The sequence below is a fragment of the Pleuronectes platessa genome, chromosome 5, assembly GCF_947347685.1.
Source record: "Pleuronectes platessa chromosome 5, fPlePla1.1, whole genome shotgun sequence".
Classification (NCBI taxonomy): Eukaryota; Metazoa; Chordata; class Actinopteri; order Pleuronectiformes; family Pleuronectidae; genus Pleuronectes; species Pleuronectes platessa.
In genome coordinates this window covers 28,634,613-28,660,547 of record NC_070630.1, presented here as the reverse complement: position 1 = coordinate 28,660,547, position 25,935 = coordinate 28,634,613, and the positions used below count along the sequence as shown (strand labels likewise).

General features: G+C 42.6%; 2 protein-coding genes across 6 annotated transcripts in view; one reads left to right on the top strand and one right to left on the bottom strand.

Moving 5' to 3' along the window:
* The window catches only part of LOC128439926 (mitochondrial intermediate peptidase), a 35,997-nt gene extending 32,101 nt beyond the window's left edge, over positions 1-3,896 (top strand). For both annotated transcript variants that reach the window (XM_053422449.1, XM_053422448.1), the window contains exon 19: positions 3,589-3,896. In XM_053422449.1, the coding sequence (XP_053278424.1) occupies positions 3,589-3,689 (101 nt within the window). In that variant the 3' untranslated portion in view covers positions 3,690-3,896. The remainder of the gene's footprint in view (positions 1-3,588) is intronic.
* Positions 3,897-4,306: 410 nt separating this feature from the next.
* tnfrsf19 (tumor necrosis factor receptor superfamily, member 19) lies at positions 4,307-22,809 on the bottom strand. Of its 4 annotated transcripts, none has more exons than XM_053422451.1 (9): positions 22,491-22,809; positions 21,769-21,853; positions 21,314-21,466; positions 17,122-17,300; positions 16,846-16,931; positions 9,461-9,625; positions 6,995-7,120; positions 6,707-6,809; positions 4,307-6,258 (listed from the first exon to the last, which is right to left on the bottom strand). In XM_053422451.1, the coding sequence occupies exons 2-9, from the start codon at positions 21,832-21,834 to the stop codon at positions 6,054-6,056; spliced, it is 1,083 nt and encodes a 360-aa protein (XP_053278426.1). In that variant the 5' UTR covers positions 21,835-21,853; positions 22,491-22,809; the 3' UTR covers positions 4,307-6,053. The 4 variants fall into 4 exon arrangements, with proteins under 4 accessions (XP_053278426.1, XP_053278425.1, XP_053278427.1 ...); XM_053422450.1 differs by having other exon boundaries at positions 6,995-7,123; positions 22,491-22,808; XM_053422452.1 differs by having other exon boundaries at positions 6,995-7,123; positions 21,314-21,427; positions 22,491-22,805.
* Between the last annotated feature and the right edge of the window lie 3,126 nt (positions 22,810-25,935).

The following is a 25,935-nucleotide window of genomic DNA, read 5'->3' as shown; positions in this document are numbered from 1 at the left end:
TGACAGGAGGCAACACGTGAGGCTTGGGAAGCATGTCTCTGATTCCAGGACCATAAGAACTGGTTCCCCTCAAGGCTGTGTTCTTTCCCCTCTACTCTTCTCACTGTATACAAACAGCTGCACCTACAGTCACCAGTCCGTCAAACTCCTTAAGTTCGCGGATGACACCACCCTCATTGGGTTCATCTCTGGTGGGGATGAGTCCGCCTACAGGTGGGAGATTGACCATCTGGTGACCAGGTGTGATCAGAACAACCTGGAGCTCAATGCTCTGAATACAGTGGAGATGGTTGTAGACTTCAGAAGGAACCCAGCCCCACCCACCCCCATCACCCTGAGAGACGCCCCAGTCGTCCCTGGGGAGACCTTCCACTTCCTGGGCACAATCATCTCCCAGGACCACAAATGGGAGCTGAACATCAGCTCCCTCACCAAAATAGATCTACAGAGGATGTACTTCCTGCGGTGACTGAAGAAATTCAACCTGCCAATGATGGTGCTCTTCTACACCTGCATCATCGAGTCCATCCTTACCTCCTCCATCACCATCTGGTTCGCTGCTGCCACCGCAAACGACAAAGGCAGGCTGCAGTTTATCATCCGTTCTGATGAGAAGGTGATCGGCTGCAATCTGCCATCTCTACAGGACCTGTTTGCCTCTAGGACCCTGAGGCGTGCAGGCAAGATTGTGGCCGATCCTTCCCAACTGGGAAACCATCTCTTCGAGGTGCTTCCCTCCGGCAGGAGGCTGCGGTCCAGCAGGACCAAAACCTCCCGCCACAAGACCAGCTTCTTCCCGGCTGCAGTTGGCCTTATCAACAAGGCCCGGGACCCCCACCTGACTTGGACTCTTATCCCTTTCCCACGCCTCTGTGCTACATTAACACAGATAACAGTATATCGCATATTGCACATCCACATTTCTCTCCTGTTTTGCATTTAACTTTTTATTTAACTTTTTATATCTTGTATATATTTTTGTTTTATATATAGTTATTTCTTTTTTATGTGAAGTACTTATTGTGTTTTTATGTTTTATGTTCAATGTATGCACCTTTTTACCAAAGAAAATTCCAGGTAGGCGTAAACCTAATCCTTTCTGATTCTGATTCTGATTCTGATTCTGATTCTGATTCTGATTCTGATTCTGATTCTGATTCTGATTCTGAACACCAACTGAATCAGCCAGAAATGGGTTTTGAAATGTACGATCACATGCTCTCTATTGGAGTGTGCGAACGTAGTTTTATAAACATGCAGGGAACATAACGCCGCAGAGGAGGTGAAGCTGCTCAAGTTACTGCATGCTGCAGTTTGTTCACATTGGAAATGTACATCACTGCTGCTCCCTGCACACTGTTCGTAGGTGTAATTAGCCCATCAAAGCAACCAATTAAATCATGAAAAAACAAAACCACCAAGCCCATGGGAGCAGGGATCAATAGTTCTTATGTAACATTCAGTGTCTGCTCAACTTTGGGATAGGATAAGGCACTGTCCAATGGTGGTAATTAGTGCCGTAAATTAGTAGGATCAAGGTAAATATAGAATTGCTTGCTATACAGTCTTTGCGCAAGCCAAGAAATCAAGGTATAGCATCTGCAGAAATATGCTGCTGGAAATTCCAATGAATAACTAAAGTTTATAGGGCTAAATTATAATTATCTTTCAAGTTATTTTTCAAGAATGTAGGTCATCTTACAGTCCTCCCTATGTCTTTTTTTCTGCAGCATCAAAGCTCCTGATAGGCAGAAGCTCACGTGTTTGATGAACTTAACCAGCAGTAGCTGCAGGCTGGGGAGCAATTTTTAAACATTTTAGCTAAATTCTTGTCCCCAGAGCACCTCATTAGCACGGCCTCAGAGCTGTTGGCCAGCCACATAGGTCTTAATTTTCCCGATACTCATCGCCCACCACCCTAGACTAGAAAAGAGCTCAATAAATACAAACCATTTAACATTGACCATTTTTGATCAGGGCACTTAGGTGTAACTTGATGTGCTGACCTCAGTAGTCTCTGTATTAACAAACACAAATGCAGCTTGAACTGCTCGTAGTATTTGGATATCCACTTTAAAGATAGATAGATAGATTACTTTATTCATCCCCGAAGGGAAATTAAGTCGTCATAGTAGCAGGTATATTTGAATACAATAAAATACAATACAATAGAATAAAATAAAAAATATTGAGGTAGAAAGAATAAAAAAACAGGAACACAAGATAAATAGGTAGATAAGGCAGTCCTCAGATGCCATAGACAGTGGTCACAGCGAACAAAATCTGGCAGCGCTTTAATTACAAGGATCATTTATGGTGGGAAATCATCACTTTTATGTGGCTGACATGTTCCCAGGGATGCAGGAGCTTTGCGGTTGCAGCATTAGGGACCCTTGTGTGTTGGTATCATTTTGTAACCACGGGGCAGAGTGCAGCCGGTGGGTAAGAGGAGATGATAATCCCCCTGCTGTTCTCATTTCAGGAGATCTACTGTAGGCCAGGTCAGTTTGTACCTGCTGAGCCAGTTTCAGGATGGCGGTGACACAAACGCCCCAGTTTACCTGTGTTTTTGTGTGTGTGTGTGTGTGTTTTTGTGTGTGCATTGGACTGTCCATATCTTTATGTGTGTGTATGTTCTGGATCGCTGTTTGAATCTCCTTAGGTCTCCATTCATGCATGCCTGTGCAGACTCGCTTATGTGCGTTTTGTGTGTTTGAGTGTGTGTGCGCTGGAGGTGACCCATGCGGGAAAGCGGGGAGGGGGAGGGAGGGGCAGAGGGCCTATTTACATTGGCAGCCACACAAGGGGAAATGAAGTGACTTCAAAGCAGGCATGCAGCTGAATTGTAAAGTGAGCAAGGGAGTCCTCCATGCATGAACTGGCAGACAGGCTCTCGAAACACAGACGCACATTCCCAGCGCTTACACACATTTGCTGTACAGCACTAGTCACAGTCTGGTGTGATGGTAGAATGTGCTGTGGATATATTTATGTGTGTGAGTTCACTATCAGCCTTCCAAAGCGCCATAAAATGTTAGATATACCTTTTATTTTAGTTAAAGACAGAACCTCAGATGTGGGGAACATAGCAGTTATTAACTACACACTGTCAGCTGATTGTTATCACCATCAGAGTCATGTTAAACGTGAGCATAGGAGCCTATTCTCATTTCTTCTCAGAATAGTTAACACCATTTTGACCAGATTTAATATAATAATGTTTTGTTGTTAAAAATTTAGAAATGTCCTTATACCTTCAGCTTAAATTACACTTAGAATGGTACATTCCAATATCCAGAAAAACAAAATAAAATTCACATTTATAAAAAAAAAAGTCACACGCTTCAAAGGATTCAATAAACTGTCCTTTATTAGCCTGTTACTGAGTTCTGTTTTATAAAACCACTGCAGTGACTTCAGGTTGGAAATATTTAAAAGTTCATACCAGCTTCAGTTTTCCTCTTAGAATGAGTTGAATGATGGAAACATGGTCATCCCAGTGTCTCACAATAGCGTTTCCCTTCACTAGCATCTGATACACACAAACACACACATCCTTAAACCTGCCGCTGTGTTTCTGTGTGACAGGGATGCTGCAAAGACGACCCACCATCGAGGAGTTTGTGGAAGCGCTGGTGTCTGAGCTCAACCCGAACTTTGAGACCTTCATCATGGACTCTGAGAGCTGAAAGATGCTGCTGCTGATGGAAACGGACTTGTACCTTTGCTGCTGAGTCGAGAGGTGAAGGCTACAGCAGCGTAGCACACACTCAGCAGCTTCACTTTCTCTGTAAATGAATTATCTGCATTTTATAAGCTGCTGCCCTCTCTAAAAGTCACATCGACTTTTTTTAAACGTTTGAAAAACATTTTCCTAATAAATGTATCTTAATTCACATGTTTTTTTCTTTTTTAACATTTGATTAAAGATCCATTTACAGCTCACATACTGCCAGAACATTGTCGTATCCTGATGACATCAGTGTGAGGAAGAATAGCTAATCTGCTCATCCTGTAATGTGCTCATTGTTTGGGGTTTAGGTCATAGTTAACATTCACCCATTCACACAGTGCTTCGTTAATCAGGCATCTCATTCACATTCTGCCATCAAGAGCGATTTGGGGGTTAGTGTCTTGCCCTTATGTGAGTGGAAGAGCTGGGAAACGAAGCACCGACCTTCCAATTACTGGATGACCCACTCTAGCTCCTGCTGCACAGCCACACTAGTCATAAAGCTATGTTTTTTTTACAGATCTTCTAGATGAACGTCCAACTGGAAGTGCATTGTATAAATTCCTCAGAATGTAAACTGGTCAAATGGTTTATTTACAAAAATGACACGTGGAAGTGAGTGTTCACATCCATCAACATTATACCTGGAAGAGAAGCAAACATACTGTCTGTCAAGTCTATGTTACAAAAATATTGACCTATTTACTATTGTACAGTATCTACAACATATTTATCACTCAAACTTTCCTGCTCTTTACTCGTCCAGTATCAAGATTGTCTTCAATGTGCGACATAATCACTTTTTAAACTTCTATTCACACCTCAAATTTTTACCTTTTATGTGCAAAAAGCTTCATAACACCTGCTGCTAACTCAGCGGTACAGTTTCCTTCCTACATTTGAAGATGCAAGACCTTTTCAAGGCAGAGTACAGGATCTTTGCTCCGTGTTCATGACTCAACACTCGTCGGCGATTGAACTTCAATTTCACCTTCTGGGCCAGAGAGTTCACATTCTTTGTATGTCTGTGCTTGTGTGCGTGTCTGTGCGTGTGTGTGTGTGCGTGCATGCATTTGCCCTCATGCTTTGAGTATACTCCATAGTGCTATTGTTTACATGTATGAACATACTCATTCAGATTCTTTCTTTGAGCAGTGGCTCTGAGGTCAGCGGCAGGCAGTTAAAAGTGTGTGTGTGGGGGAGTGGTAGGGGGAATGGCAGGTGTGAGTAATCTGAAACGGGATCTGGCTTCGGCTGTTGTTGAGTCCAGGCTGGTTCAAGGGTGGAACACGAGCCAAACAAGTCCATGTCATCCTGGAGAGAGAGCAGGAAGAAGAAGGCAGACACACTGTGAATAGTAACGTATCTACCCAGAGTCAGCCAGCGGCCGACTTTAAACACAGTCTCGTCCACATCAAACAACTAGTGCTGCCCTCTCTCGTTTTTTCTACCAGCTGCTCAGCATGGACACAAACACAGAGCAATGTCCCAGTCCATGAAATGGATGTCCTACATTATTCTTGTCTGTCTTTTACAGGTAAATTATATGCAGGGGTTTGAGAGGGGTTGAAACTTCTTTCACAGTCTCTAAAGCAGTTTTCAGACATGCACTGAACTCCGACTAATCTCCAATCATTCTCCAGAGAAGCTGTAATTGAGAACGCAAACCTTGAGAGGCTCTGCACTGTCTCTAGAGTTTCTCCTAACCGAATGTCCTAATGGGTCAATGTAAGCAAGAGATCCTCCGGAGGATTCACCGTGACCGAGAGTTGGCAAGTTGATGATAAAAAAGCGGGGAAACACACCGACAAAGATGTCAAGAGGGTTTAAGGTGATAAGAGCTGAAGCCGTTGTTCATGTGCTGTCAACAAAAACAGCTCTTCAGCAGACTTAATACTTTATATCCTTCCGCCGGCTGCTGCACCACCCCGCTCCTGAATCTGCCGAAGGGTTTATTTTGATGTTGTGGACGCGTCTGAGCGGAGAATCTCCTGCTGGGTTGTTTATATGTTAAAGGCAAACTCCTGACAAAGTCCAGTCCCAAATTTGCGGACATCATCCGGAGTTCTTGTCTGAACACGGCTTTAAGGTGTGAAGGCAGCTCTTTGGTATCTCATTTTTAATTTACTTGGAGTAGCTGATTTATTTTTGCTCAGGATCATTAAACAGTTAAACAGATCCTTAAAGATGATTTACAGTTGGGGTATGTCATGTTGGGTCTGCATGTGAGATAGGTAAGGACTCGCCTAACTGAGTTGACGTGAGCTGTTTGGGATGAAGTGCTTCTTTCACAGCTTCACTGTGGATCTGCCTGCTCCTCTCAGGTGAACTGAGAGAACCCTGACCTGCACCCCACTTCTTCCCTGTCACCCTCACAATCCTCCTCCATTCTTTCTGTACATTCTGAGTTGCACTGAGGCAAACGCTCTGCAGGCTCCCAGCTCCTTGTTATCCCACAAGCCTCCACGGTGTCAAACTCTGGGTGTCCCCCTTGCTGCACAGGTGTGCTCTCCTCATCCCGGTTCCTGGGGGAACGTGTTAAAGAAAGCTTTGGTTAATATCACTGTGAATCTCTGTTCACAGCCACACCCTGTGGTGTTTCATATACAGGTAATATGCCTCTGTTAGTTCTCAGCACCTCAAAGAGTGTTATTAGCCACTGTAAATTATATCTTTGATATTAACGGAAATTAGAACATTGCCCCCAAGGCAGCAGAGCAGCACAGCCTGTGCATTGTCTCCAGGTTTACTGTAGATGAACCAAACTGTGTCAAGTTCTCTCATCATTGTGTGAAGTATCTTAGATGTACGTGTTTCACTGGAAACAGTTTATTCCCTGTGTAGTTTGGATCAGTTGAACTACTGAAAAATGTTTCCTGTCATGCTGTTGACCGGCAGTTTGAATAGTGATGATGATGATTTTAATTGGACATATTTTGTTGCTTGTGGGAATAAATTAGCTGCAGTCCTCACCCCTCACTGAGGCTCGTCTGGGACTGGAAGGGACTGTTGTCATGGCTGCGGCCCAGACTGCACCTTTCATCACACCACAGCGATGGGATAAGTTGGACTGGACCTGAACATCTCACACGACATGTTGATATACACATTACTATCATCAGTTGTTCCAACATGACAGTAAATCGCTGAATTTAGAATATAATAGGTATCCTCAGTTATCAGAAACATTAAAAAAATTGTGGCTGTGGCTTCACAAGAAGTTTGTAGCATTAAATCACATCAGTCTGAATCACGTCCTACCGCAGAAGTGTCCGGGGCCCAGGTGACACTGGCAGAAGTGTCTATGGGGAAAGTCGTGAAGCCAGCGGGGGTCCAAGCACGACAGCTCTGCTCCGTTATACGGACAGTCCTGGGACCTCAGAGAGGCTGCTGTGGAAACACGGTGAAGGACGATCAACCACTGAGACCTACAACTACCCAGTGCAGAATCTACCCCCTACTGGTACCACTTAAATAATTTCTCCATAATAATAAGTACTAGAATGGCATTCGGAAGAGTCCATACCTCCACCAAGTCCCAATTAAATGCATTAGAACTGCACAAACTCATAAATACCAGTCCCCTTAATAGAGAAGTCAATGAAAATATTGAAAATTGAGAATTAAAATATTGGGTCCGCCCCCTGATCTGGAATAGAACCAAAATGTATTGAGTTTTTGCTAAGGTCATGGCCCACCCGTCCACCAGATTTGATGGAAATAGGTTGAGTAGTTTCTGCTAACATACGCAGATGAAAACATGAGCACCTCGTCAGAGGTTATCACACATCTGGATTAACAGTCAGGATTAATACCCTTGACTATCTGGGTTGACTTATTAAAAATCAGTACATCAATTATTGACGGCTTATAAACTAAATTATGCTTATTATAATGTGGCAAGCCTCCACTTTTCTACGTTCCTATTAAGAATAATAACAGAAATCAGTCTGGAATTAGATTTTCGTGTGTGTGTGTGTGTGTGTTATGTGTGTATGTGTGTGTGTGTGTGTGTGTGTGAGAATCAGCCTCATGGCAATTTAAAAACCTCTGTGTTAGCGTGATGTAGCAGCTTGGGTGAAGGGCGGGCTGCGTGTTTGGACTGAGTGGAATCTACTGACAAAATATTTGACTCGTGTTCTCTTAACACCACTTTAAAAAAAAAAATACAGACCTGGTAGCTTGTATCGCAGTCTTTGTTTCAGGTGAGCTTACCAGACAAACATGATGTCATTAATTATTTGCCTTATTCGACTGACAGATGAATTGGCACTCTGTCTGTGTAATTGACAAAAGAGCAAAGAAATCGTGCTCATCCACCTTTATATAATCCAGGGGTGTCCAAACTTTTTGTCCCGAGGGCCACATACAGAAAAAAATCCGAAGGACTGGGCCACTCACGCCGCCAAGCCCACTGCCTTGGAGCGGACTGTTGACAGTGCGACTCAACCGCGTCGCTCAGGGTGGGGGGCGTGGCAATGTGGCGGCTTTCTGAGGGACAGCTGGCAAGTCAGGGCTGAGTAGTGCAATACAGTGGGCCATAGTCCATTATATTACTTTACATTTCATTTAGCTGACTCCTTTATCCAAAGCGACTTACAATAAAGACCGGCGCATGGTTCTGCAACTGCGGCTGCAACTTTTCACGCAGTTGTGTCGATGGACCCGTTTTAATTTATGGTTCTCCAAGGGTTGCGTGTGTTGCAAAGCGATTCACCGCCAGAACACTAGGTGGAGGAACGTTTTTTGTCAAACACGACCTTAGAGACGCCTTCTTTGTGTGTGGCAGTCGTCGTCGACTGTTTATTACTTAGTTACTTTTTCTGGAGGACAAATTTGTCCCTGATCTTTCTCCACAGCTTCATACCTTCGTCCACATGCAAACCGACGTTAGCCGAGATGTCCTTCCAGGAATTGCAGGCCATCTGCGTGTCTTTGTATTCCGTCAATGACGGGTTATACAAGTGGTCATACTTTCGGACGTCTTTTGCCAAACGCTCTTCTATTTGGTCCATATTCTTTCTTCTAAATCTTCTGTGGTTTCGGCCGGTATTATGAGGCATGAAACCGGAAATGTGACTCCGGAAAGGATGTAGTTAGCGGACCAATCACAGCCTTGCGGGCTGCGTGAGGCTTGCGTAGCTTTGTCGTATAGTTACAAAAATTTGGCAACGCACGCAAGGGGCACGCAAGGGGCTCTTGAGCGTACCCCTTCTTGCATGTAGCTACATATTTTAAGCCACTTAAAATATGTAGCTACTGCAGTTACTGTGTTAAAAGCACAATTATGAGATGAGCAAAAACTCATTTCCAATATTGTGCGACTTCCACACAACTGGCTGCTCAACACAGGTGACATATTTGAGATACACTATCTCCATCTTATTTTCATTGTTGGGTTTTTCTAATGAGGCTGTATAAGTCAAGCACATTTTGGAACTCCTTTATTTTGGAAGTCTTGATCAGAGAACAATTTGTACTGGGAATTTATTGGCACCCGGGGAAAGGGGTTCAAGGTTCAGTTCTCGCTGCACATGCAAACCTGGCTCGTCCATAGAAAGCATCTGCAGTGGTAACTGAAAAGTTTGCAAAGCTTTTTTTGAGCCTCTGTGTTTGGTTTGAAGACTCAAATCAAAGGACTTTTCATCCACAAAAACTTGATTTTGAAACCTCTTGTTCAGATTTCAAATGTGGTTTTGGACAGTGCTTACAGGTGCTGATACTCACCACTGGGCTTCTTCTCTAGCAGCTGTCTCTTGCAGTAGATGACACACAGGACCAGCAGGGCAAGCAGCACGGTGGCCAGAGCGCTGCAGATGACTGCAGCCAGGGCCATGTCCTGCGGGCTGGTCACCACTGAGGGAAGCGGCACCAGGTCTACTCGCCCACTGCCTGTGGAGGGAGATGAGTGTGAAGTACAGATGAGAAATGTGAAATAAATAATTGATTAACAACATAATCACAGATGTTCACATCTTTTAGTTATGTGGTGAATGATAATATAAGACTAGACCTATTTGACGGTTTCAGACACAACAGCTAATCCTTAATGAGGCGCAGTGATGAAAAGAAACTGGGGAATAACACATGATGAGGCGCAGTTACTTCATATAATCAACACTCCTCAGCCAATCAGAAGTTGCTGGTAACGTGAGACAGATTATTACTTTTCGCCTTGGGCCAGTCATCTCCTCGCTGAGGCTTAATGAAATAAGCAGACAAGTTCAAAGAGAATAAAAATCCTTACAGATTCAATAGGGCCTCTCACCATTCGGTGCTCGGGCCCTAAAAAGCCTGTGGTGGATTCTCTCTTTATCTCCCTCTCTCATTCTCCACAGAAGATGATTTACAGAGAGTTTGACCCCACCTCTGCCTACGGGCTCCCTCACGTGCTCAACAAGCTCTGAAATTAAGAGTTTGGTCAGGTTTTAGAAATAGGCCAAATGTGAGCATGCACTGTATTTGCTGGAGGAAAGCATATCAGACAGACGTCAGGAGTGTATTAACGCATCTTTGTGTTACTGTGCCAAAAGTTTCCAGAAATATAGAACATCCTGGGTTTAGTGCTGCTCAATATCACAATATAAGACAGACGAACTGACGCAGTTGTTTGAAATATTTGGGTCCATGTAATTTTCTTTTCAAACACTCATCTGAGATAAACACATTTTAAACAAAGGTAAACACAACAAATTACTTTTGAATGTTTTCTGATGCAAATTGACACATATAGCAACACACGGATGCTAGATTTTGGCTGTTTTGAGAGGTGGGATATAAATAAGTTTACTTTAAAGTTATTATGTTCACCAGAGAGTCACTAACATTGTGTGTGTTGAGCAGGGACTGTGCAGTCGCTTTATCAGAGCAATAGTTGCCTGTTTCTGCAACTGTTTTCTAGACATGGTTGATCTATGCCTCTGGACTTTGGATTCATCATTACGAACAACCCCACGATGCATCATTCATCGATCAATTGATTGTGAAATGATTGATTGGTGCAGCTTTAAGGTTTATCATTGGTCATTTTTGGAAACGTATAACATAAAAGGCTGCTCTTTTTAAGTTTGGCCAGCTGATATAAACAAATTTAAGTCCCACTCTTCAGTCATGTGGATTAGCTGCCATTTTAACAGTGCAAATGATATAAGGATTGAGTAACACATACTCTTAGGGGATCATACCTCTGAAATCTAGTGTCCCTTACATCCCTTACATTCCAGTGGGGGAAACTCCACTCTGTGTTTGACAGACATCGCTAATTACTATCATATTAAATCCACTGATTGGTCATATGTAGTTAAATATTAAAACAATTATGCTTTCTTGTTCTGAAATAAACAAATATGATTTCAGAAATCCTTGCTTCCAATGAAATAGTCAGGAACTTGGGAGTGATCTTTGATCCTGATTTGTCCTTTAATTCACACCTAAAACAAATATCTAGGACAGCCTTTGTTACATCGAGACTGGACTATTGTAATTCATTATTATCAGGCTCCAGCAGTAAGTCGTTAAAGACTCTACAGCTTGTCCAAAATGCCGCAGCACGTGTCCTGACGAGAACAAAGAGAAGAGAGCACATTTCTCCAGTATTAGCATCGCTACACTGGCTTCCAGTTAAATCTAGAATAGAATTTCAAATTCTCCTCCTCACCTTCAAGGCCCTGAATAATATGGCGCCATTATACCTTTAAGAGCTGTTAGTACCCTATCAACCCACTAGAGCATTCCGCTCCTAGAATTCAGGCTTACTTGTCGTTCCTAAAGTCTCTAAAAGTAGAGTAGGAGCCAGAGCTTTCTGCCATCAAGCTCCTCTCCCGTGGAATAATCTACCACTTTCAGATCGAGACACAGACATAATCTGTACATTTAAGAGTAGGCTTAACACCTTCCTTTTTGATAGAGCTTAAAGTTAGAGCTGGTCCAGTCTTAGACCTGCTCTTAGGTATGCTGCTATAGGTCTAGAAGGTTGATAACATCAACTGGTGCTATGCATTAATTAGTGCGGCAGAACTTAACTTGTCCTATGTTCTAAAATAGGAGGCATTTAGTTTAAAAAGGCATAGAGGTATTAAGGTCTGATCTACTGAGTGGGCCACATGGCTTTCATAGTACTGCCATAAAAAAACAGTAGCCAGTCAGATTTACCTTGAGCCCCAGTGTAGCCGCAAGTTCGGCCTGTATCATTGTATCATTGATTACAAGGCAAAAACTACTGATGGTGCAGAGGGAATTTATGACACATGACACACGGAGCTTCTCTTTCCAGCTTCTCCTTCCTCTTCTCCATCCTTATCACATCAAAGTAATTCATATCACATCAATACATGTTTCTGACTTGACCCCTTCCCCGGAGTCCCTGTGCCTTATCGCCCGCAGATCCAGGGCCGCAGCTGAGGCCACATCATCATGGATTGCGATTTGTGGATCGCTTGTCGGAGGTCGCGGTGGTGGATCCAGTATGGTGGATTCTATGTCGTGCCGGCTGATCGTAGTGGGAATGACGGATCAGTTGCCACCACGACCAAGGTGGCAGCTGATGATGGATCCTAACTGGCGGCAATGGACAATGACTGTGGACTATAGTGGATCCGATCTTGATGATGGATCATGATCTTGCTGGCTGCTGACCATAGACTATGATTGCAGCAGGACCGCTTGATATATAGTATTGAAGTTATCCTTGTTTACCCTCATCAATGCTGCTAAAAACTTTAATCTTGATGATGTTTTCCTACACGTGGCATCTATTGCCCTTCTGTCCGTCCTTGGAGAGGGATCCCTCACATGTGGCTCTCTCTGAGGTTTCTACGTATTTTTACCCTGTTAAAAGGGTTTTAGTAGTTTTTCCTTACTCTTGCTGAGGGTTAAGGACAGAGGATGTCACACCCTGTTAAAGCCCTATGAGATGATTTGTAATTTGTGAATAGGGGCTATACAAATAAAATTTGATTGATTGATTGAAATCTGTGTAAATAGTTGATATTGATATGTCTATCTCTCCATAGTCAGTATGTGGAACGTTTGTACTCCTACATCCACTTTTGGGGGACGTATCCTCCTTTGTGCTGTTGTACTACATAGGAGAGGAACGCAACAAATGTCCGTATTTAAGTCTCTATGTTAATATATTTATGAGTAGGGTTGCACCGATTTATCGGCCGAACATCGGTAGCGGCCGATATTCGCCTCGTTTACTGATATCGGCTTATCGGTAATAAACTTGACTTTCACCGATATCATTGGCCGATGTTCATATTTGTGGTAAAACCGCTGGGCACGTGCCGCGGCTGGGGGAGCAGTCCCTCCCTCGCCCTCCTCTCCGCGCCGCCGGAGGCTCAGTGTGCGGCACCGGGAGGTCCTCATCAAGTGGCACCTCACAGCGTCACTGGCTTTCTTTCTCTTGTACCGCGGGGCGGTGTCCATTGCCGGCGCGGAAGGCGGGCCGTTGGAGGGGACTGGGTACGCGGTCAGCGGCGGCCACTCTGGACGCGTGTCGGGCCCTTCTCGCGGATCACCTCAGCTACGGCGACCGCTGGGGGAACCCTCCGGCTGGCGCCTAGCAGCTGACTGAGAACTGGTGCGGACCAGGGGAATCCGACTGTTTAATTAAAACAAGCATCGCGAAGGGCCACGGAGGGTGTTGACGCGATACTTTAACAGGGCTGTTTTAGACAGGGTAAAAAGGTACTGTTTTGAATTACCCATGTGGTATTTCGACCAAAATATGTTACAGACATTTCATTAAGATCCCAAGGAACCATTTCAACTTGCGGTAAAATGGGCATAATATGTCTCTGTTAAATAAAGTTTAGTTAAATCAAAGATTGTTTCATAAATCTGATTCAATCTGTGCTCATTAAAAGATAAGAGTGATGAAGGGCTGAAATTTTTTTAAATAGTGCTTTCTAAATAATGATTTAATTATTTTTCTGGCACAAAAGGGTGAATGAATAACAACAAAAAGAAAATAAACAAATATCGGTATCGGCTTTCGGCCAGATTGTTATTTTAAATATCGGTATCGGCCAAGAATTTCCATATCGGTGCATCCCTATTTATGAGTTTAGTCACAAGCTTAAAGATATTGCGTAGTTCACTAACACCATTCTGAATTGACCGGAGGATTTTGTCATTTGGCTCTTTCTGTCAGAATAAACTGAGATCATCAGACCATGATCTGCCCCTTTTCATCATATCACAACACACACACGCTAGACTCATTTACCTTAACATAACTGTTTATGATCATTATCAGTCGTAAAACCTAATTTTCCTGATTAAAGCATTTGTGATGAAGGTTTTTACAGAGAACAGTAAAAGTAAAGGCCGTAATGTGTGTGACAATATGCAAGAAAACAAATGGTGAGAGAAAGTTTTATAATATTTTGAATACTATTATTTTTGAGCAAATCTTTTTCAGTGAGTCCTGCTGTTTGCTTTTCAGTCCATTAATCATGGGGACCTTTTCACATCCATGAGCCCTTTGTAATGCTATGTAAACATTACTTTATCTTTGGCCACTTGTTTTATTCAGCCACGTTAAGGGATAAGGGGTATATTAACATTCCTTCTCAGGGGGAAAAAAAGAGGAAAAGCTCAAAGCAGCTCTCAAGGAAAGCACAACAGAGTAGCATTAAAGTGTAAACACTGTCAAGATCACGACTTATTACCAGTTATTAAAAAAAAATTAACTAATAGCAGGAGCATGTTAAAATCATTGCAGCTACACATTTATACATTTGTATTAAATGACTCTATGTTACACTGTATTCAGTGTAGCTTATGGATGAAGATGAAGTCACACTGAAAGGGAATATCACCTGCTAACTCATAAATCACATTCTCACATTTAGAGGTATTCTCTTACTATTAAAATAATAAAATGCTGTGTATGAAAAATGAAAACTGTATTATTTAGCATTTCTCATCAAAGTCTGTCAAAGCAGTGATCACTATGTAGCTGTGCTGTATTAGTGATCCACAGCCATAATATCTAACCGTTGTGTTTATATATTTGTTCTTCATTGTCAGGGTCCATCTGAACTCATCCAATGTGAGCATCATCTGTCTCACAACACAAAGGCGGTCTGTTGTCAGAGACCGGGTGGCTGCAGCAAACACAGATAAACACTGGCCCATTGAAGAGAGCTCACCTGCTGATATTATCTTCACACACGGCAGACCAATAAACCACAGCCTTTCACAGACTCTGTCTGTTGACTTTATGGAGCTCCACATACTCCAAATAAAAGAAGCACTTCTTTACACCTCTGAAGGAACTTTGACTTTGGTCTCTGCCAACTCTTTTAAGAGTATTCTTTCTCTGTTTTATCCTGAACTCTGAATGACAGAAATGTCTCTTTATCGTATTCAAGCTAAGAACTACAAAAACAATGCTCTATTTCATTCGAAGACTTTTTAAATGGTTCAAACTAACCAACCAAACAAATTTATACCAAGAACTTTTGATTATTATCACATGAGATAGAATGAAGGCATGAACGTATCTCTACATGTCTGTATGTCTTAGTATGGTCTAGTCAGCCTTCTGAGATCTACCGTGATAGTGAAAAACCCCAGCAGATGAAACACATTATAGAGGCTAAAGGAATCCATAAAACACAATCTCGTTTTTACTTCACTCCAAAAAGCCACAAGGGGAAAAGGGAGGAGGAGAAAGGAGGGGTGGTTGAAGATTTACAGTCTACCCCAGACTACAACTGCCTCCCATGCACAGCTGCACCGTTGCCCCGAGCCAGTGTGGCCTATTAGAATGATCTGCCCTTTAAGTTTTCACCACTCTCCTCAAGATAACAATGGAGGGAGGGAACCAGACCTTCAAACATTTTGAAATGCTCCAATGAGAGTTGTGTACAGGCTGACTACCAACTATGTTCTCAGACACAATGGACATTTTGTTTCAAGGGTCTCCTCCAGTATCAAAACGGGGAAGCTGCACAGATGTAAAAATGAGCAGACAGAGAGATGCCAGTTGTCCCAGGCCTAGCACTCATTACAAAAGCGGGGATACTGCTTGCAAATATATATTATATGGAGAAAAATCTACAATAAACACAAGATGGTCCAATGAAATCATGATCCACTTGTGAGCGACTACTGAACAAACTGCGTCTGATGACCCAGAGCTGTCTCCTTTTATTCAACATGGGGTAACTCTGGCTGAGTTCGCTCTGATGCTTAACCTGCCAAATAAGCCTTCGCAGAAACAGCTGCAGACTCCTCTGCCATCAGGAAGTCACACTCAATTACCAAAGGTATAAGTTCAGTCGCTTGTTGGTTTTATGTGGAAACCTGAAATCATAAGGTTGTGCTTAACTACTTACAATGGCTGGAGTAGAAAAGTTAATTGGAAGTGCAGCCTGCTGGAATGTGAGCACTGCTTTGTGAACTTACTGTGACACACCTCCTGCCTCCTTTTAGCATAATGGATCTGTACAGGAGGCAATGCATAATTCTGTTTGGACCAGCATACTCACCAGCGTGTTTACTCTGGTGCTGAAACAAAACCACGTTGAACAGAGCAGCGGTGCTAGGTAAAGTTTTGTCTGAAAATATCAATGGAGGTTTTGTCCAAGGAGGTTTGCTGATTTAATCGAAATTGAGTGCTGAAAGTGAGTGACATAGTTGGAGCTAATGTAATCTTGTGATGGCAAATCCACCATTATGTTTGTAGTATCCTTTTCAGCTTTTGAGCTGCTCGGCTTATAAATCCAAGCATTTATTTGCACTTATAGCATAGCTGCTTGGCTCAGTGAATGAACTGCAGCTCGCTCCACCCTGTAAAGGCTGTGGTTCTGATTACTCCGAGGACCTTGTGCTGTCATGTTGTTTGTATACAAGCTTTGTTGTGGCACTGCTGCTTGAGTTTTGGTCCTTGTAGCATTTGGCTAGGAGTTCAACAGTGTGCTGTAGCGGGTCATATTTGCTTTTCAAAAACAGTATCCCTGTTGTCGTTTCATAAAACATCACGTATTGTGGGCTGGGATGAATAGCCCGTATTCATGGCCATTCAACAAAACGTGCAGCCAGTGATGTCTACTGCCAATTCTTAGAAGAAGTCAAAGAAAGAAAGAAAAGTTGCTTACAGTGAGGCTCATAAGGAGGTGGAGGGTCCCCACAGGGTATACACTCCATGTCCTGGAAACCACTTAATTTTGTCTTCCTGTAATGTCTGTTGAAGAAACAAAATAACATGTTTTAACCTTCAAAGCTGTCATGGACATAGGAGCATCAGATGTGCACAACTTCTGATGCTGATGTGTGTTGTGACATGTTTGTCTTCTTCATCAAAATAATCTTTTAAGATGAATACATTTTATAAATAACATGAGTTTGTGGTGGTGGTGCATCTCTCCTCTCACCCCGGCAGACAGTCGCCACACACTGCATTGCTGGTTGTGGAGCAGTTGCCCTTCTGGAAGCGATTGATGAATCCACAGTCCAAGCAGGGCTTGCACTTCTGCAGGCTCCGGTCCTCTTTGAAGCGGCTGCTCCGGCAGGGCACACACCGGGCATCCTCTCCATAACCAAAGCCACATTCCTGGGGGGATTAACAGGAGAAATACACCGGGTAAGAGGTGGGGTTGGTGATTTGGGATGATGTGCAGCTGGTGAAAAGAGGGCTTGGATGTGGACTACCGGGGGTCTGGAATTAAAGAATGATACTGGCTCACAGGATCAGAGCAGAACAATGGCCTGCCTCTTTGGAGAGTCCATCTTACACTGGTAATAATCTCCCTGACTCTCTCAGTATGAATGAGCGCCCTTCCGCTGCAAGACCTAGAAAGGCCTGGCATTTGAATAATAAAGGCCCTGGAGGACACCCACTGTTGTATTATTGCAAGTTTATTGCTGTGTTTTCGTTTGACTCTCTCCGAGCAGACTCAGTGAGTGTCCCATTGATGGAGAGGCCAGCAAGCAAAGGAAACACTTAGGGATGGGGCAAGGATTATAGAAAGGTATATGGAGAAAATACGATGAATACTCTTTTGTGTTCAACACTTGAAAGTGCACTTTAAGACCACAGCTTCTGACTAGTGTGTGAGTGTTCTAATGTGAAACCACCTTTTGAGAAATTGTCCAACCGAATCAAGCAAAATCACAAATTTTAGATGTTTTTTAAGGAGGACATGAAAAGTGAGACTAATTTACTATTTGACTGGGAATAAGAAAAGAAGTGTGATCTTTTTCACCTTCACATCCCCTAAATTACATTGGTGACCTCAACCACAAAGTGACATTTATTTGACATCTGATATTATTTTACACCACAGTGAAAATACCCTGAAGGCATGACATCATACATTGATCATTCACTATCAGCTCCAGAGCAGCTGCTCTCCTGTTATTTAGTGTTGCCACACTGCAATCCAAAGCCGGAACGATAGACAAGGAAGGGGGTCGGGGTTGCTCATATATCATTAATGTGAAGGTCAGCTTCAAACAGGGCTTCTCTCTTCTCATTCTCTCCTCACCCGTGTCCCATTTCACTGCCCGGGCATGCAGTCCAAGTGGAATGTGGGCACAAGAGTCTGGAATGGGGTTGGGTTTGGGGAAGCAGGCTGACTGGCAAGAAATTAAAAGGGAAGTTAGAGGCAAAGATGTGATTGTGTGATGGCACCGTACTGTCAGGCTGGAAGATGAGGAATTCAGTGCTTCCAGCCAAACACATGTGAGCCTGACACTGAACCCTTGGGCCAAGCGGGGCCCGAGGTGGACCATCTAGGGCTGGACTTTTGCAGCTGTTGTTATTAAGTCTCCATATTAGGCCTTGCTCTTCAGCAGGGAAGGGCAGTGAACAGTGGAGGTGGGGGGGCTGATGAGTGATTAAATGGGGAAAGGCAGAATAAAGAGGATTCGGTCGCCCCATCTGTTGCAAACCATGATCTTGCCTTTCTCAAGGAAAACTATCTCAGACTGGGACAGGAAAGGCAGGAACCCTAAAACTAAACTGGTCCTCAAGAAAGAGCCACCGCAAGCTACCTCACATTGATTCTGTGGCCCACTTCCATATGAAGGAAGATGAGGCCCAGTGATGGTTTGTCCTCACCACAGGACTGGCACAAGCTTTGTCTGTGGGGCATCACATGGCAAAATGGGGGCTAATGCCACGTAAACATGAGCAGGTCAGAGCACTGAAACAAAAGGAAAGTGAAGCCAACTTCTACCCCTCTGATCCAGGCCACACAGAACATCAAGGAATTCTCCCTTTCTTCTTTTATCTCCACTAACAAAGCTCACTGAGACTAGTTAAGTAGCGAAAAGAAAGACATTACTCTGTGGTAATCTGTTGTGTTGAGGTGAATATGAAAAGGTGAGTACATGTATTATTATACATAAAGTAAAAGCCTTGCTCAATTGTAAATTGCCAGCATCAATGAAATAATACATATTCAATCTGTTAATCCTCCTAGAAAAGATCATATATTTCAGGGTGTGTACATGGTACAATAGTGGCAAAAAATACTACAAAACAAGCACAAACTGACTGAGCCAAAATATTCTCCATAATGAATCGCTGGCTGCTTAGAGACCATATCTTTTTGTATCTCTGCAGGTATAGTTTATAAACTATGCAAGTGTATGAGATAAAGCAATGCATTTGGGAGAAAACTACCAGGGATATATTCAAATAATAAACCTGTAAGGAAACTTTCATCCAATTAAATATCATTTCAATGAAAATCATCAGTAAAGTTTAATGTTATATTTAACTTTTAGGTGGTTTCACCTCAGAGCCATTCAAAAAAAGCAAATTGATAAAATTCCCTGTCCCATCTCCTGATCTAGTTCGGGTGAGACTGCCAACCATAACAGCCGGATGGAGCGGAGAGGGGTCGGGCTGGCTGAGACCCAAAGCATGTTCAGACGCAGAGATATTTCTGAGATTAGAGGGGAATCACACGGAGGGCAGCCAATCATCTGATCTGGGAATGAAACAGTGGGAGTTTGTTAAAGCAGCGTTTTAACGGGGGGACAAAACACCCTTCCACTCCCTTAGCTTCCCTCACGCAATACGCTTTCGTTTTTTGGCTTCTTAAGGCACACTCTGTGTGGATGGTTCTTTTAGCTACAGTAAGTTTGGAGGGCTAATTGATGTTTGTCGGTCCGCCTCAGAGAGGCTTCCAGAGTCAAACTGGGACACATTCCTCTGGGATCTCTATGGCAGCTGCACAGAGGGACTCCAAAAGTATGCTTCCCTTCCAACCCTCAGCCCTGCCTTCCTGAATATAGATAGATTGTCTTGGTGACACAGAGCTTGGATCAGAAGTCGTTTCTCTGGGAATCTTTCTCTGAGTGTAGGCCCAGGAATCCACTGTGAGCCAGTATCCCGCTACTTTCAGCGAAAGAATGAGGCAGCCAATTATTAACCAGGACCCCAGGGTGGCGAGCAGCATTCATGCCTGTTGGGCTGGCAGAGAAACACGAGGACTACTGAAGCGTATTATCAACCACAAAGTGCATGTCTGTTTGCACAGAGATTAAAGGCAACTGGGCTTAAATGCATGTGTTCAACAGATGTAAAGAGTAATACAGACTTTTTTCACCAGCACTAAAACATGTAGTGTCGTTAAACCCACATATAGTGAATGGACTTCTATTCATCTGCAGGATATTCTTTAAGGCTCCCATTACGTTTCTGATACAATGACATCCCTCATTGTCAAATGAAATTAAGTGAAATTTATTGGGTCAGAATCTATATCTGGAGCTTGTTTTAAGGCCCAAAAAACATGTTTAATATATTAGTATAGACCAGATATATTCACGTCCAGTTTATTAGGTACACCTTTTAGTTTCAGAGATGTTCTGATTTATTCACATGGCTGCTTCAGTCACTATGGACCTGTATTTCACGATATATCACTATTCTAATATTAAGTCGACCATCAACAATTTAAATGGGGTGTTTTTGTGTTTGTCAACCTGGGTAAAAGAGAGGAAGGCCTTTGCTTACCAACCTTAACTGACACTCTAGAAGCCTGTTTGTACAAAGCACACAAAAACCTGTGGCCAAGCTGGTGAGAAAGATGGTTCTCCCCGCAGAGGGAGCAGCAAGCTTAGGCACGGCTGTAACTACAAACAGGGGAGACAATAAGTTGGACAGGGTACAACGGGGAAAAACAATGGGAGCCATTCAGCTTTAGAAGGTCAAAAGTATGGGTGTGACTGATTAAAGAAGGGTCGGTGCTCTACAAACAGCCTGGCCGCTCTGCGCATGAAAGAGAGGAAGTGATAAATAATGTTGGGTCACTGGATAAGATACACTCTTATAAACACTGATGTCCAATATGTTCATGAACTCTTTCATACTTTTTACCACAGGCATAAACCATCTATTTTTAGCTTAAGGAAGTTGATTAAACTGGCCTGTAATTGATCCCTTGTGTTACCAAATGTTCCTTTTAGAATAAATAAACTAGTGACAACATTTTCCTGAGTGGCTCTGTCGAAAATGCTCTTGATTGAACACAGCACTTTAAACAAAACTGCTTCGAACAAAAGTTTCAGTTCATACAGATGAGGTTATTAAAAAGTCTGAATAATTCACACCTTTGAAAGCTCCTGTCCTGCATCACACTGCTTGCAGGGTTTACAGTTTCCAAACCGGTCCTTGTACTCCTGTTCTCTGCACTCTCTGGTCTCCTCCTCGGCCCTCAGAGGAATCTGAGCGGGACACAGTCGTTTGGGGCAAGTTAGAGATTCCTGCATTTCATCAACATTTATTATTATCCACATCAGATAATAGCAGACTCAGTCCAGACCTATATATGCATCATACAGTAATCTATCTCAAAATAAGTTTAAAGGAGTCAAACTTGAATTATTCTTGAAAACAAATCTGAGAGGGGATGAGTTAAGATAAAACTTTTGAGATGAATTGTGCTGGTGAATATCTAGGAATGAACTGTGATTTACAACATCTCAACAGACAGTCTATACACCCATTGTGAACACAACACAGGTTCAGAAAAGGTTTGTGGAAAAATGCCACATATAACACTTACCAGAGTTGAGTATATGACCTTCACAGTTAGTAAAAGTGTGAGGGTGTGTTGAAGCATCCACACCATGTTGATGGGCCACTTGTGGCTGGAAAAAACGAAGCAAAAATAAAAGACTTAAGATCGTAATCATTTGATTATTTTGTTTATAAATGAATATACGCTCCATAACTTATAAAAAAGAAAAGCACAGTTTCTGAGGTCACTGAATTTAAAATGATAGATTATTAACAGCAACACAAGTAAAGCAGGTGTAGGTTGTCAAGCACAGATTAATTAACTATTCATTATTGATTATTAACCCCAACACTTCACCTTTAACTGTACTAAATCAGGGGTAGGTTGTGAAGCATAGATTTAAAATAACCAGTCGCAGATTTAATTGATGCTCTCTGATTAAAGCTCATCAGAATTAATCTCTCACAGCTCCCACACACTTTAGTTGGATATGTTAAAAACGCGATATATTGTGACTGTGGCAAACAAAGTCGCAAACTCTTCTCTTTGCTACGCTCATAGCGACAATCTGTTGCTGGAACTCGTTGCTAAAAGTTCAGCATCGTCAGTAAAGGCTGTATTTATTCATAATACTTAATAATATTCATCTATGGGCGGGAGGTTTGCTGTGCTCGTGTCTCACTGTATCCTAGATGAAGCGAAATACTCTCTGTCGTTAGAGTTCAGAAACTGTTCATGTCTAAAAGCAATGAAGACTTACTTCTTACCTGTAAAACAACGACCCGCTTAATCAAAGTATTGGTTGTGTTGGTTCCAGAGTCGAAAGCAGACCGGCGAGCAAGAGGTGAGGTGGTGTGTTACCCACCGGTCTGCAGATCACCGTGTGTGTGTGTGAGAGACAGAGAGAGAGAGAGAGAAAGAGAGAGAGCGAGAGCGAGAGCTGCTGCCGCCCGAGTTCTCATACACAACACACACACACACACACACACACACACACACACACACACATACACACGCACACACACACACGCACACACACACGCACACACACACACACACACAAAGCTAAAGAGAGCAGCAGACCGAGCACTAACTCAACCCCGACATCAAAGACAGAGAGGGAGAGAGAGCGGATGGGGGGAAGGGGGGGGGGGGGGGGTCTGGGGTTAGGGTTTATGGATCAGAAGAGCGTTCATCTGATCTGTGATCAGCCTGCTTACATCAGAGCCCCCCCCCCCCCCCCCCCCAACACAAACTTCTCTCATTCTCTCTCTCTCTCTCTCTCTCTCTCTCTCTCTCTCTCTCTCTCTCTCTCTCTCTGTGTGTGTGTGTATGTGTGTGGCCCAGGGTCCTCCACTGTTCACTAACATGGTCCCTGTAGTTAACTCTGTAATGTTTAATAAGATATTTCCTGAGTAATTGGATGTTAATCCCTCTTGTAAAGTGCCCTGAAACCGTTTCGTTCTTTTTGAAAGGTGACACTCCCTCTATGACATCTAAAGCGAATCTACTGACTGCTGCTCACTGTCTATTTGGAGGACGTCAACATTGAAATGATTTGGAAGCGTTCATCTCTATGAGTTGTTAACACATCTGCCGATAGGAGCAGGGTTCAATGTCAAGTCACTGATTTTGTCTGCATGGTGGAGAAAAGACACATCAGTCATATTAATACAAACATTTTAGCTTGTGACTTTTGTTTTATTAAAGTTATACAGTCACAAAACTGAGTCCCCCCCAAAAAAAGAAAAAATTAATGTATAAGAGGCAGCCACAGTTATTATCTTACATAGAGTCTACCTATACCCAGAGTGTATTTAAACCATTTAGTTAATGACAAAGTCTACATTTCTCTACGTTTTCCTAAAATATTTGTTGATACAACTTCAGATTTTTCAACAAATGAAGCAGCCTCACAACTAATTTGACAAAGGCTACATTAACACAAAATCTACATGATGACATCCACTTCTAGCAAATAAAAAGTTTAGAGTCTGAACCGAGGCAAAGACACAGAGGACAAAAGTTCAACTCTGCAGCAAAAGTTGCCAATTATTGCACATGTCAGGACATGTTGTATATAAATTCCAGGAAATCAGTTACTACTTTGTAAATGTAATTACCTGTTACAGAACCTGTTGTGAAATATTAATGCTTCAATGGTTTCATGTATTTGATACAGCTTGCAACAGAGAACACATATTCTTATGACTTTATAGTGTCATAAAATGTTCATAACCTTTATGAGTTTTTTTCTTTGTTATGAAATCATGTAGATTAGTTTCATGCAGATGAGGTTATAATGGATACATTCGACTACTGTATGTCCTGATAGTGTTTGTATGTGTACATTGTGTTTAGGTTAAATCTGTAGACACATGACCAGGGATATGAGACAACTAGCTGTGAGTGGACGATACTACACCCATTACTGGATGACACAGACTGGAAAGGAAAAGATCACAGATTGTTGTCTCCCTCTACTGGTCTAATGATGTCATGGTTTAAACATTCACCTTTAATTGTATGAAAGCAGGTTTAGGTTATGAAGCATTGACTAATTAACTGCTGATTATTGATTATTGACTATTGGTAATTGATTATTAACAGCAACACAAGCAAAGCAACCCCACCTTTACAGTATGAAAGCAGGTGTAGGTTTTGTTGTAATGATTACTTGATTATTACAAATGTATTATTGACTAATGATGATTGATTATTGATTATATGTATTATATCACATTTGTATCGACGCATTATTATAACATTCCTTATTTATAACAACTTCGGTATAGTAGATTGTATTCTTTTCTACTATATTATATTCTATACCCTCTTGTCCAGCCTCTATTTCCTGGTGTGGCGTGTCCCATCAGGTCTTCACACAGCAGCTGTGGCTTTAAGAGACGTGCATGCGTTAAAAGCTGCAGTAAACAGTCCGGAGGTGTCCACAACCCTGAGTTATCTGATCTTATGGTCGATTTCATGAGAATCACAACATCCCTGAAGTCTTCCAGTGGGATACTATGCTAAGTATGTTTCTATTTGAAGGACTTTGTGCGCTGCCCTGCGGTGCAGAGGACAGAGGAGCTGCACTGAGCCTGCTGCTGCCAGCATGATGCTCTCCCAATGTGAGTGCACCTCTCTCTCTCTCTTCAATGCGGCAGTAAATGAGGCGTTGACTATTTAAGCATTGACAGTGTTAAAATTGTATAGACTACTGAACTTTTCCTTTATTTATAGAAGAAATTAAATCTTAATACTTTTTCAAATATTTCATATTGTAAATGGTAAATGATTTTGTATTTATATAGCACTTTTCTAGTCTTGATGACCACTCAAAGCACTTTACAGTACAGTTTTACATTCACCCATTCACACACACATTCATTCATACAGTGCAACTATTCGCAGCACTTTGTTATTCTATGGGGGGCCATTCAGGGTTCAGTATCTTGCCCAAGGACACTTCGGCATGTAGATGTGTCAGACTGGGAATCGAATTGCCGACCTTCAGATTGAAGGACGACCACTCTACCCCTCAGCCACAACCGCCCATTGTCACATACAACTACTGGGTCTTATTGTATTGATATTTTGAACTGTCAGACCTGCTGTTCTCCTGCAGAGGCTGGTGCACAGGATCAAGTGTTTTCCAATCTCACGACGATGCTTCTGACAGCGGGGTCACATTATGTTTTAAGGGCCGCGGGGATGACGTCACTTTTCGACGTGTTGTCACAAATCACTGCACCACACAGCACAATGTTGTGAAACGGATGGTACAGAGCTGAAGGACCAGAGCTGTGATCAGGGAGGTTAGTCGTCAGGTTATAGTCAGAGCAGGTCGTGTAAGAACAGCAGACAGTTTCTGATGAGGCCTGTGTGCTGCAGTATCAGAGGTTTTAATCGGAGTCCGCTCGTGGGCTCTAACCACAGACCGAATAGGCTTTAACAAACCTGATCATCTGGACGTGGACAGGCCTTTAATATCGCTGGTTCCTGTATCCTAACCTGATGTGCGCATCTCTGACTGCAGTACTCTGGCGTCTGATCAGTTTTTGGTTTGTTGACTACACGTCCCAGAATTCAATGCCATAAATCACTCGTGCTCGTGAAAAAAAATGCAGCAGCAAAAAGATCAAAGATCAGATTAAAAACCTGCAGTGTCACATGCACTGATATAAAGTACCTATTCACATCGATATTTTG

Coding starts and splice junctions, on each gene's coding strand:
- tnfrsf19 (XM_053422450.1), bottom strand. CDS start 21,834: ATGGTGTGGATGCTTCAACACACCCTCACACTTTTACTAACTGTGAAG. Junction 9,626..16,845: donor ACCTCCTTATGAGCCTCACT/GTAAGCAACTTT, acceptor CTCCCTCCACAG/GCAGTGGGCGAGTAGACCTG. Junction 7,124..9,460: donor GCTAGAGAAGAAGCCCAGTG/GTGAGTATCAGC, acceptor GTGTTTCCACAG/CAGCCTCTCTGAGGTCCCAG.